At 41.5% G+C, this 13,538-nt stretch overlaps 1 protein-coding gene across 1 annotated transcript in view; it reads left to right on the top strand.

The window, feature by feature from the left end:
* Positions 1-7,952, top strand: part of LOC140492287 (uncharacterized) — a 90,444-nt gene extending 82,492 nt beyond the window's left edge. The window contains exon 8 of the mRNA XM_072591240.1: positions 4,652-7,952. Within this exon, the coding sequence (XP_072447341.1) occupies positions 4,652-4,808 (157 nt within the window). The 3' untranslated portion in view covers positions 4,809-7,952. The remainder of the gene's footprint in view (positions 1-4,651) is intronic.
* The last annotated feature ends 5,586 nt before the right edge of the window (positions 7,953-13,538 follow it).

The following is a 13,538-nucleotide window of genomic DNA, read 5'->3' as shown; positions in this document are numbered from 1 at the left end:
AAACAGTGGAATTCTATTACTTTTCAATCCTAAATGTTTGGGAAGCTGCCATTACATGAAAGCTATTTTTTCAATAGATACCTGTGTTAAATATTTACTTGTTGTTTTTTGAGATTATTTGCTAAATTGTAGGACTTTATTGAGGTTACAAGCCAGCTAAAATAGCCTTATGCCAGAATGGAACTAATCCCCAATGGCTAAGTTGAGAAATATGATTATCCAACGTGCGATTGAGTGACACAGTCAAGAATGTCCCAGACCCAATCAGTTGTCTATACTGAGTCCCCTGAGATGGCAGTAGAAATGTAAGGCTTCATTGACAATACAACGCACAAGTGGAAGTGAAGTGGTGTTCCTACTCCTGATAATTTGCCTGCACATGTTCTTCCATGTGCACAGTAGATGAATTATCCCTTTTGTGATGACTAGTAAGGAAAGAGTCAGGATCACTCCCATGAATCACAAATGACAATCAAAAGGACTCATTGATGGGGAGCCAACACTGAGGGATCAGGAGTCAGTGCCTTGAGGAGAGGAAGATGAAGACAGAAGAAACTTGAAAAGACAACTGAATTGAAACAGAAGCATAAAGCAGAATGTAGTTTCACATCTTCTGCGAAATTGGTTTATGCTTATCCAGCATTATGTTCCACAGCTTTAAATAATCATTAAAATTCCTCATTTTTTTCACCTAGCACTGTTAAGATATTGGTTAAGCAAAAGGAATATTACAGAATGGAAGCTCTCCTTAAAAAAAATGAACCACAAAAGATCCATCGAGGAGGCACCTTATTCAGAAGTTAAAAAAAGATCAGAGTTGAAGTAAAGCATAATTTCAATTCAGGTCTCCCTGTTATAGGAAAGAAGCTGTGGAACTTGAAAGGGTTCAGAGAATATTTACAAGGATGTTGCCAATGTTGGAATGTTTGAACTCTAGGGATTGGCTGAATAGGTTAGGGCAATTTTCCATAGAGCATCGGAGACTGAGGGGTGACCTTATAGAGGTTTATAACATAATGAGAGGCATGGATAGTGTAAGTAACCAAGGTCTATTCCTCAGGGTAGCAGACCAAAACTAAAGGGCATAGGTTAAAGGTGAGAGGGGAAAGATTTAAGAGGCACCTAAGAGACAACATTTTCATGCAGAGGATGGTGCGTGTAAGAAATGAGCTGATAGAGAAAGTGGTGGAGGTTGGTACAATTACAACATTTAAAAGGCATCTGGATGGGTATATGAATAGAAAGTTATTAGAGAGATATGGGCCAAATGCTGGCAAATGGGACTAATTAATTTAGGACATCCAGTCAGCATGGAGGAGTTGGACCGAAGAGTCTGTTTCCATGCTGTACAGTTCTATGACTCTCTGACTCTATATGGTTCTTCAGTTTGCTTCTTTGTCATTCATGGAATTTGAGCATTGCTGGACTTATTGCTTATCCCTACTTACCCTTGAGAAGATGTGGCGTTCTTGAAACACCTTCTTGAAACACCCAAAAGGAAAAACCAGCAAAACTTGTGAATGGCACGTACTGATCCGACTTTTCTTGCACTCCTCAGAACAGAGCTGCGGTAAAACCAGTACATTCATTTCGATGTTCTGTTTTCTTTTAAACTGGGTTTTGTAGTCCATGTGATGTAGGCAATTCACAATTCAGTTAGGATGTGAGATCCACGATTTTAACCCAGCAACGCTGAAGGATCTGTGATATATTTCCAAGTCAGGATGATGAGTGGCTTGGTGAGGAACTTGCAGGGCATGGTGTTCACAGATACCTGTGGCTTTTGTCCTTCTATATGGAAATATTTGTGGGTTCAGAGCTGCTAAGAACCCTTGATATAACTCTACAATTCATCTTATGGATAGTACACACTGCTACTACATGTTTGTGAATGTGGTGTCAATCAAGCAGATCCCTTTGTTCTAGATGGTGTCATTTTATAGAGTGTTGTTGGGTCTGCACTCATTCAGACAAATGGGGAGCATTCCATCATACTCTTAACTTGTGCCTTGTAGATGGTGGATACACCTTCGGCAGTCAGGAGATGAATTACCTGCTCCAAAGTCTTAGCCTCTGATGTGCTCAGGTAGCCTCTATATTTATATGGCTGATCCACTGATGTTTCTTGTCAATGTTAACCCCAAGATGTTGATAATGGGGAAATTCAGTGATGGCAGTGCCATTGAACCGATTGCCAATGGTTAGGCTGTCTTTTACGGGAGATGGTCATTGCCTGGCATTTGTGAGGCACAAATGTGACTAGCTGGTTTTCAGCCCAAGACTGAGTGTTGTCTCGGTCTCATTACATTTGAGTATCTATGGAATCCAGAATAGTGCTGAACATTGTGCAATCATCAGAGAATAGCTTCACTTCTGTCTTTATGATGGAGGGAAAGGTCATTGATGAAGCAGCTGAAGATGGTTTGGCTGAGGACACTATCCTGAGGAACTCCTGCAGAGATGTCCTGGAGATGAGATAACCCAACCTCCGACAAACACAACCATCTTCTTATGTGTGAAGTATGAGCCTGAGCAGTGCAGAATTTACCCATAATTCTCACTGATTCCAGTTTTGCTAGGGCTCCTCAGTGCTACACATCATCAAATGTGATCATCTTGTCAAGGACTGTCACTCTCACCACACATCTGGAGTTAAGCTCTTTTGTCCATGCTTGAAACAAAGTTAAAATGAAGTCAGCAACTGAATGGCCTGGCAGAACCCAAACTGAGCATCAGTGAGCAGGTTATTGCTGAGCAGGGTGCTATTTGATAGCACTGTTAATCACACCTTCCACCACTTTGCTGCCAATTGCTAGTATACCGATGGGGCTAGATTTTCTCTAGGTAGTGATCAGGTGTGGACGATATCACTGATATCGTTCAGCTTTCATGGCATGAGGTTACAAGTATTTCTATTGCTATCTCAGATGGCATCAGCTTAAACTAGGGATATCAAACTGGGGCCAGGTTTGAGGGTGCAGGGGGAGGGGACTTTCCCTGTTCTCTATTTATATTCCAGGTGCATGTTTCATAAAACACTTTTTCTTTATGCTGCTGAAGACCACATACAACAGATGAAGAATCTTGACTCTTCATGCTAAATCAAGTGAACAAGAACTAACCAGAAAACCTTTATATTAAACCTCTTTATTTCTGCATATGTCTTCCACTTGACAAAGGTATGCTTATTAATAAGCAATTACTGTGCTGTGAATGAATATCTAGTATCAGTACACTGCTTCGCAACATGTTCCTGTTGTGCCCAGCCTTTCATGTAATCCAAACTTGCAAAGAGAAATATGTCTTACACTTGCATGTTACTGCAGTGGCAGTGTGTTAGTCTATGAGATTCTAATCCTCTTTTAAATTGAACAGATCAATATTTGGCACAGCAATTTCTGCACTTTGACAGAAATGATGAGACATTAATTGTCTAACATCAGAAATATCATGTGAAATATTAAGCTTATAATTTCATGAGCAAGGGGATAAAGCAACTCAATTATAAACACTTCCTTGAGGTATTTATATGATTTCTTGTTTGGAAATAAAAAGTTTGCTTGGAAGTAAACCTGTGTTTTACTCCAACCTTGACATTCAGTTGATAGGATCCTAAAGATTGGAATAAATATCAAGGGCAATTTGGCCAAGGATACCTCATCCATTCACAAATGATTTACTGTCATCTTTCCACAGGGGTTCACCCTCCCTCACCCCTTCACAGTATCTAGCTGTTTTCAAATTGATTCATGGATTTTGTTGCCATGATGTTAACTTCAGTCCATCACTGGGAGGGTTGAGAGAAGCACCTGTTTTCACCTGAACATGATATACTGCTGAATATGGTGCAGGATTGGCTTCAAGAAGTCCAAGTTTTCTTTTAGTTGTTTGAGCTTATCTTCACAAATTGATTTATGGTTGAAACTGGTAAGCTGACATTCATCATTTGTTTTTGGAAAAAAGGAAAACTTCGACAAATCAATGCCAAATGAATAGTGGAGTCGGGAATATGTTGGGTTATGAACTGTTGATTTAGATAGTGCTTTCAGACTCCAGTCGAAAGAACAGTGCTGGCTATGTCACAGTCATGGCAGTGTGACTGAAGGTCTTTCTTGTCAGTTTTACCAGGATAATAAAGCACCTGCTTAAAAGGTAAACCATTTAAACAGCAGCATTGGAAAAGCTATCTCTGACCTCAAAGGTAGTAGATGAAAAGATAAAGAGCTGACCAAGCCTGTTTGAGATACGAATGATCCAGGTTATTAGGGAGTACTAAGAAAGGCTTATTCTGAGACAGTTTTCCAAAGACACTGATGTCACTGATGCAAGGTTCTGACACAGAATACAGAAATAAAGGGAAGAACAGCAGAAATAAGGAGTCTGAATTTATTATAAATTTTATTTATCTGATAAGGAAAAGTAAATTGCACCAATAAAAGGACAGGGAATAAGTATGTGTTTCCAAGCACCCACTGGATTCCTTATCGCAAGCTGCATAAGGCTTCTCAACAGCAGCAAACTGAAAAGCAACAAAATAAAAGACTGAAACATGGGCTGCAGTCTAAGAAACATGCAAGAGGCAAAAACGATCATACGTTACTGTTTCGCGCTTGGGTATTAACTGATGTTTTACTCAAAATCTTCTTTTCAGAGATCATAGAGGCATCTCCAGTTCGAGTGGCAGGAGACCAGAGCTGGACACCCAGGCTTGCGGTCAAATTCCCGGTTCACCATCAGGCCAACGACTATCTACACAATGTCTACATTCCCGGGACGACCACCACTCTCTCCGGGAAGTCAACTACTGAACGTGAAGGGAGGAAGTCCTTCATTACATTCGGGAAGAAGAAGAAGAGTGGTAAATAAAGTGAAGAAGAAACAAGACGGAATTGAATATTAATGGTGAGAATTATAAAATGGAGCTGCATGACTGAAGCACGTTTTTTAAAAATAAATTACTAAATGTCACTCAAAAGAAATCACTGGACCAAAGCAGGTCCTTTGCTGCACTAAGTATTAGTTTGAAAGGGAATGGAGGTTTCTTTAATTGCATTTCCAGTGTGTAAGTTCACAATGCTTCAATAATCCTCAATGAAATAAGGATCAACTGCACCAACTGCAAATGCTTTCTTGTTTAAGATAGACTGTGTGCTTATAGGTGCGAACATTTCTCTCCGAACAACCCACAGATTAAGGTAACTGAGTCCAGGCTGTGTGGCTGTAATATCATTGCCAGATGAAATTTGACAGGATTGTTGTTACTTCATCAAATACCATTGAACAACTAAAACTGGTTTCAGGCCAGTATTACAACATTTCTATCAATGGGCATGATCCTAAGCACTGGCTTGACAAAGGAATGATTTGAGGAATACTCCCAACATGGTATACTATGCTCTGATGAGACACAAGTCCCTCCACTCTTCATGATTCCTCTCATGGTGGGCTGATAAATTCAGTTCTGACATAGTGATTGCTAGACCCTTGGCAGAAATTGCATGCACGTGGCCTTTCTTTGTCACCTCTGTTTAAGGAGCAAGATAATAGAATGTGCTGGAGGCCATCAACATCTGGGATGGCTGTAACCAGAACTCCACAGATAGATAGAAGAAACAGATTTTTCTGAGTTTTTCAATTAATGAGGAGCGAGTCTGCAAAACCTTTGAACCATGCAATGCGAACTATTGGCATGGACCATCTTTCTCCACTTCATAGCATGCAAAGGCTGCATACCAAGTTCTGGAACTGGAACTAGGGTAGGTGTGTGTTTGATGATTGGCATGGACAAAATGGGCCAAAGGGCCTCTTTTCCCACTAGAAAACACTATGACTACACATGTCAGCAGCAGCAGAGAGAGAGATGCTCTAACTTAAGTCACTGAGAAATTGTGCCTTCTCTGGAGAAATGGAAGTTTGATCATCACCATGATGGGGAAAAGTTAAGGAAAACATTTAAAGAAAATCCATTCCCTTCAGTAAACAGGTGTTGCACAATGCTAGCAGCCACAGTTTTAATTCAGTCAACCATTCATTATATTGTGTCTCCATTTATTCAGTACAATATGATAAACAGCCTTAACATAGATTAAGGAATACTTTAAGCGTCCATTTCCTCATTGTGCATGTTAGCCACACTGAGGGTTATCGCTTGCATTACATGTTCTGTAATTTATTCACTGTTTAACACCCCATATTTAGCTTAAGGAGGGGTGAAACAGGTCAGAAAAGAAACAAAAGGAAAAAAAAAGTGGAAAAGAAAAATATTTGCAATATGATTTCCTCCATTAGTTTGTTGAATTGTATGAGTTATCAGTCAGAGCTAGCAGGTGGAGTACTAACCAGGAATGGCATCTGCCCAAGAACTTTGACATTGTCTGTCCCATTCCTTTGGAGTTCCACTTGATCCTAAGCTGGCAGAAATGGTGACTATGGGCATACACAAGCTCATGGATTTGAGTGCTATTTCATCTGCCTGAAATAGAAAATTTGGTGGGACAAGGCTTACTAAGAGGGAAAGAATGAGCAGTAAGAAAGGAGGGATGTAGAGCGCAATGAAATACCAAAAAAAAAGATGCAGTTACAAATGGAGCTAAGGTTATCACCGAGAAAAGGAACCAAAACCGAATAGGAGGGTTAGATCAGATAGAACCATAGAAAAGAATACCCTGAGGCATCCTTTGGTGAAGATAAAAATTTGTTAAGAACTTAATAATGCTTCTGCCTCAATATACATGGTAGTGGAGACTAAAATTCAACAAATTTTCATCTTGTTTAGAATGTATTTAGAAATTCCAGACCAACTACAATGGAGCAGATCTCAACTTTGACTGGTCATGTTAATTGGAAGATAAGCAAGTTAGCAAATCCTGTTACACCTCAGTTTTTATTTCTGTCAAAGTGCATAGATAATTGGGTGCAGCACAGAAGATATTACCAACTTGCTATCATCCAATCCACACCATTGTACAATGTTAAGATCTACCTCTCTTTTCTTCAGTGTCAATTAACTTTAGCACGGATAGCAAATAGAGAGCCCTAACGTCCTAAGTTCAGCGAGGAACAATCACCTGGCCTTCCTGCCCCTGCTTGCAAGCTAAAAACCACTACCAGAGGTCCAAGTGGACTATTCATTAGGACCAGTTATAGGAGTGCAGGCTGTGCCCAAGGATCCATACAGAGTCAGTGCCTTTAAAAGAACAGAAAAGAACAGAAAAAGACATTGGCAGAGTGGAAAAACAAAGATTCATTGAGTTCATTCCCATAGAGGTGATAAATATGGATTGAGCTAAAGTTTTGTGGAACAGGGACTTGAACTATTTAGAGATTATTTGGAGTCCTGTCATTTAACTTTATTTAAAAACTAGCGATAACCCTATAACATATTTTCTCTAATACTGGATCCATCAGCCATAGCTTTGAGAGTAAAGCTTTGGTAGCCAGTGCAGGAGAGGTAGTCTGTAGTTGTTTTAATATGTAGGCATGCTGAATATGTCCTGTGAGTATTGAATATACATATATCCACATACAAGTAACTGTTTTATTTCTTAGAAAAAGCAAAAGACTGAATTAGATCTCGAGACATTGTGAAATTCTTTGTAGATTTTTGGATGTTTTTTGCTAAAACTTGTTTTATTACAATTATACTGTGTGGTGTTGTAGATTTCTTATACACTGCTTTTTAAGTACAATTATCCAACAGTTGTAGAACATAAAGTGGTAGATTCTTTCTAATGATGTACATGTCTATTTCTGAAGTTTGCTTGCAATTGCTGACATCAGTATAATAGTCTGTATGACACTTAGTGAATATATTGTGCCCTGTATTTTTCTTCAAAACTAAATTGCTGTAATCCTAGTGTGACAATCTTGCTTTCCTTTAATTGCAGTAGATTATAGTAGTAATGTTTTGCTCTAACTTCAGTCTTTACATTAAAATTATTCCTTTAATCCAACATGGTGTCTGTGTTTTGATGTTCAAAGGTTCTTCTGCAATAGGACTGACAAATTCAGTTTTGCAATATGTTGCTAAGCTATGTTATCATATAACCAAAACATTTAAAATAACACAGAGATGAGGGTGATGAAAGCCTAGTAATCCTGTTAAACTTCTCTTATGCAAATTGTCCCAATGTAACTCCAAACTGTACCTTAAATGACATTGAAAATCGTTTTTAACATTTTTCATTTATTTAGTAAAGAAGTTCTTCCTGAAACCCATTTGAAATTTTCCAGGGGAAGGGATCGATCATTTTGGACTGAAATGAGAAGAAATCTCTTCACTCAAAGAGTGGAGACATTTTGGAGGTTTTTGACACAAAGGGATGCAAATGCTCTATTTTTTTGAATATATTTAAGATTTGTGTAGGCAGATTAAAGGTGTGTCAGAAAATCAGGATAAGTAAGGAGTTGGTGAGAAAATAAACTTAAAACCCAAGACCAAGCTTCCTTATTCCACAGCAGAAGTTCAAAAAGCCGGTCTACTCCTTTTCCTATTTCTTAGGTTCTTACATTTTCTTACCATTAGAGCCCGAGAATCAAAGAATCACAGAATGAATAGTGCACAAAGGAAGTCAATAAGTCAGCTGAGCCCATGCAGGCTCTCTGCAAGAGCAATTTGCGAGTCCAATCCTCCCAGCCATTTCAAAAGAGAGAAAGAACAGTACACCACAGGAACAAGCCCTTTGGCCCACCAAACCTATGCTGACACATAACTGCTCTCTAAACAAAAAAACTCTTTGCCCCTATGTCACCTAGTCATTGACTTTTCTATCCTTGGAGAAAAAGCCTCTGACTATCTATCCTATCCATACCTCTCCTGATTTTGTAAACTTTTTTCTGGTCGTCCTCTCATCCTTCAATGTTGAACTGAAAACAAAGCAAGTTTGTTCAATCTCTCCCCATAGCTAATACTCTCTGAACCAGGCAATGTCCTTATAAAGAATGTAGTACTGGAAAAGCACAGCAGGTCAGGCAGCATGTGAGGAGCAGGAGAATCAACATTTCAGGCATTAGCCCTTCATCAGGAATGCTGGAAATATTGATTCTCCTGCTCCTCAGATGCTGCCTGACCTGCTGTACTTTCCCAGCACTTCACTCTTGACTTTGAGCTCCAGCATCTGCAGTCCTCACTTTCTCCAATGTCCTGGTAAACCTTTCTGTATCCTCTCCAAACCTTCTACAACCTTCTGGTAGTATGGCTGCAATATTCAAAATTTGGCCTAATTAAAGTTTTATGCAGCTACAACATGACTTGCCAATTTTTATATTCTGTGCTGCGACAAATGAAGGTAAACATGCCATACACCTTCTTGACCAGCTCATCCATTTGTGTTGTCACTTTCAGGGAACTGTGGATCTTTATGCCTAGATCCCTCTGTATGGTAATGCTTTGAAGGATTCTGCCATTTACTGTATTTTTTTTAAGTGCTTACTCAACTTCATTTGAAGACCATGATTGAATCTGTCACCACCATCCTTTCATGCCAATAAATACATAATGCTCCATTATAATCATATTTCCTTGGTCCTAATTTCTTGCTTTATGTGAACTAAATTCAGTTAAGCTTTTTAAGAATCCTGCCGCATGTAATAAGACATTGTACAATGAGTTCACCAATAAATTGGTTAGGCCACTTTTGCAATTCTGGCCTCCTTCCTATCGGAAAGATGTTGTGAAACTTGAAAGGGTTCAGAAAAGGTTTACAAGGCAGTTGTCAGGACTGGAGGATTTGAACTATAGGGAGAGGTTGAATACACTAAGGTTGTTTTCCCTGGAGTGTCAGAAGCTGAAGGGTGACCTTATAGAGGTTTATAAAATCATGAGGGGTATGGATAGGATAAATAGACAAAGTCTTTTCCCTGGGGTGGAAGAGTCCAGAACTAGAGGGCATAGGTTTAGGGTGAAGGGGAAAGATATTAAAGGGACCTAAAGGACAACTGTTTCATGCAGAGGGCGGTACATGTATGGAATGAGCTGCCAGAGGAAGTGGTGGAAACTAGTATAATTCCAACATTTAAAAGACATCTAGTTGGGTATATGAATAGGAAAGGTTTGGAGTGATATGGGCCAGATGCTGGCAGGTGGGAGTAGATTGGGTTGGGATATCTGGTCAGCATGGACAGGTTGGACTGAAGGGTCTGCTTCCATGCTGTACATCTTTATGACTGTCAGTGCGTTGTTTCCTGGCTGGTGTGAGTTTCTCTGGGTTTTTGATTAACTCATGGGTTGCAGGTGTCACTGGCTGGGCTATCATTTAATGTATATCCCTGGTTGTTCTTGAGAAAGTGATGTGAATTGCCTTCTTGAACAGCTGCAGTCCTCATGCTGTAGGTGAAATCAGAATCCTGTTAAGGGTGGAGTTCCAGGATTTTGACTCAACACACTGAGGGAACAGCCATATTTTAAGTCAGGATGGCAAGTGGCTTGAAGGGGTACTTGCAGCTGGTGGTGTTCCATGTATCTGCTTCTTTTGTCCTCCTGGATTGAAGTGTTTGAGTTCAGAAGTCATTTGTCTAAGGAGGATTGGTGAATTTCTCCAGCGCACCTTGTCGATAGTACACACTGCTGCTGATCATTAGTGGTGCAGGGAGTGGGTGTTCAAGGATGTGCCACCAATCAGACTGTTTGCTTTGGCCTGGACAGTGTCAAGCCTTTTGAGTGTTTTTGGAGTTGCAATCATCCAAGCAAGTGGGGAGTATTCTATCACACACTTGTTCTGTGCCTTGTAGATGGTGGATAGGCTTTGGGAAGTCAGGAGGTGAATTCTTCATTGCAGAATTCATAGCCTTCACCCTCTTGCAGCCATAGTATTAAAATGGTTAGTCCAGTTCCATTTCCAATCAACAATAATTGATGGTGGGAGATTCAAACGTTGGTAATGCCATTGAATGTCAAAGGCCGATGGTTAGGTTTTCTTATTGGAGATGGTCATTGCAAGACATATATGCAATGTCACTTTACTTGCCACTTTTCAGCCCAAGTCTTGATCAAGGGTTCTGTCCAAAACATCAACTCTCCTGCTCCTCTGATGCGGCTTGATGTGCTGTGCTTTCTCCAGCTCCACATTTTATTGACTCTGGATATTTGCGGGCCTTGCTGCATTTGGACATATTCTGCTTCATTAAGTGAGGAGTCATGAATGGTGCTGAATATTGTTAAATCATCAGCAAAGATACCCATTTCTGGCTGTATGAAGGAGCAAGGTTGAAGCAGCTGAAGATGGTTGGGCCTATGACATTACCCTGAGGAACTCCCACAGAGATATCCTTGACCTGAAATGACTGACCTTCAACAACCATAATCATCTTCTTTTGTACAAGACACAACACAACCAGTGGAGAGTATTCCGCAACCCCTATTGATTCCAGTTTTGCAAGGGCCCTTGGAGCCACAATCAGTCAAATGTGGGCAGAACGGTGGCTCAGTGGTTAGCACTGCTGCCTCCGAGTACCACGGACCTGGGCTCGATTCCAGCCTCAGGCAATAAAGTTTGCACATTCTCCCTGTGTCTGCGTGGGTTTCCTCTGTGTGCTCTGGTTCCCTCCCACCATCCAAAGATGTGCAGGTTAGGTGAATTGGCCATGCTAAATTTCCCATAGTGTTCAGGGATGTATAGATTAGGGACATTAGTCAGAGGTAAATGTAGAGTAATAGGATAGGGGAATATGTCTGATTGCTCTTCAGAGGGTTGGTGTGGACTTGTTGGGCTGAAGGGCCCGTTTCCACACTGTAAGGAATTCTACGATTCAGGATTTCAGCTCTTCTGTCCATGCTTGAACCAAAGCTGTAATGAAGTCAGGAGCTGAATAGCCCTGACAGAGCTCAAAATAGGTGTCAATGAGCAGGTTATTATGATGTGAGTGCTGCTTGATAGCATAGTTCATGACTCCTTGCAACACTTTACTGTCAACCACTGAGCAGTAACTGGCCAAGTTGGATTCATCCTGCTTTTTATGTGCAGGCCAAACCTCGACAATTTTTCGCATTGCAAATTAGATTTCAATATTGTAGGTGCATCTGTACTGCTTGGCAAGGGGCACAGCAGGTTAGAACAGAGAACACCGACAATGTGGAAACAGGTCATTTGGCCCAACAAGTCCACACCAACCCTCCGAAGAGTATCCCTCCCAGACCCATCCCCTTAATCCTTAACCCTACATTTACCATGACTAATGGGAGTTCTGGAGAATGTGTCTTCAATATTATTGCTGTAAATTGCTAAGGCCAGCAGCCTTTGCAATATCCAATGCCTCCAGCTGTTCCTTGATATCATGTAATGTGAATCAACTTGGCCGAAGCCGAGCACCTTTCATGCTCGTGACCTTTATTTATTAGATTTAATTGTGACACACACAACAGCCCCACTGCCCTGTGGCATAGAGTACAATAGGTGAGTGGGGGAGAGGATGAAGGTGATAGGTCAGGGAGGAGGGTGGAGTGGATAGGGGGAAAAGAAGATAGGCAGGTAGGACAAGTCATGGGGACAGTGCTGAGCTGGAAGTTTGGAACTGGGGTGAGCTGAGGGAAGGGGAAATGAGGAAACTGTTGAAGTCCACATTGATGCCCTGGGGTTGAAGTGTTCCAAGTTGGAAGATGAGGCATTCTTCCTCCAGGCGTCGGATTGTGAGGGAGCAGCGGTGAAGGAGGCCCAGGACCTCCATATCCTTGGCAGATTGGGAGGGGGAATTGAAATGTTGGGCTACAGGGTGGTGTGGTTGATTGGTGTGGGTGTCCCAGAGATGTTCCCTAAAGTGCTCTGCTAGGAGGTGTCCAGCCTCCCCAATGTAGAGGAGACCGCACAGGGAACAACAGATACAATAAATGTGGATGTGCAGGTTAAACTTTGATGGATGTGGAAGGCTCCTTTAGGGCCTTGGATGGAAGTGAGGGAGGAGGTGTGGGTGCAGGTTTTGCAATTCCTGCGGTGGCAGGGGAAGGTGCCAGGACGGGAGGGTGGGTTGTGGGGGGGGGAGGGGGGCGTGGATCTGACCAGGTAGTCACGGAGGGAATGGTCTTTGTGGAAGGCAGAAAGTGGTGGGGATGGAAATATATCCCTGATGGTGGGGTCCATTTGGAGGTGGCGGAAATGTCAGCGGATGATGCAGTTAATGCTGCAGTTAAAGGTTGGTGGGTGGAAAGTGAGAACCAGGGGGATTCTGTCCTTGTTACAGTTGGAGTGGTGGGGTCTGAGGGCAGAGGTGCGGGATGTGGACGAGATGCATTGGAGGGTATCTTTAACCACATGAGAAGGGAAATTGCGGTCTGTAAAGAAGGAGGCCATCTGGTGTGTTCTGTGGTGGAACTGGTCCTCCTGGGAGCAGATACAGTGGAGGCGGAGGAATTGGGAATACGGGATGACATTTTTGCAGGAGGTAGGGTGGGAAGAGGTGTAATCCAGGGTGGGAGTCGGTGGGTTTGTAAAAAATGTCACTGTCAAGTCGGTCATCATTAATGGAGATGGAGAGTTCCAGGAAGGGGAGGGAGGTGTCAGAGATGGTCCAGGTAAATTTAAGGTCAGGGTGGAATGTGTTGATGAAGT

This window comes from Chiloscyllium punctatum, chromosome 20 (genome assembly GCF_047496795.1).
Source record: "Chiloscyllium punctatum isolate Juve2018m chromosome 20, sChiPun1.3, whole genome shotgun sequence".
Lineage (NCBI taxonomy): Eukaryota > Metazoa > Chordata > Chondrichthyes > Orectolobiformes > Hemiscylliidae > Chiloscyllium > Chiloscyllium punctatum.
This window is presented reverse-complemented; position numbering and strand designations above follow the sequence as displayed.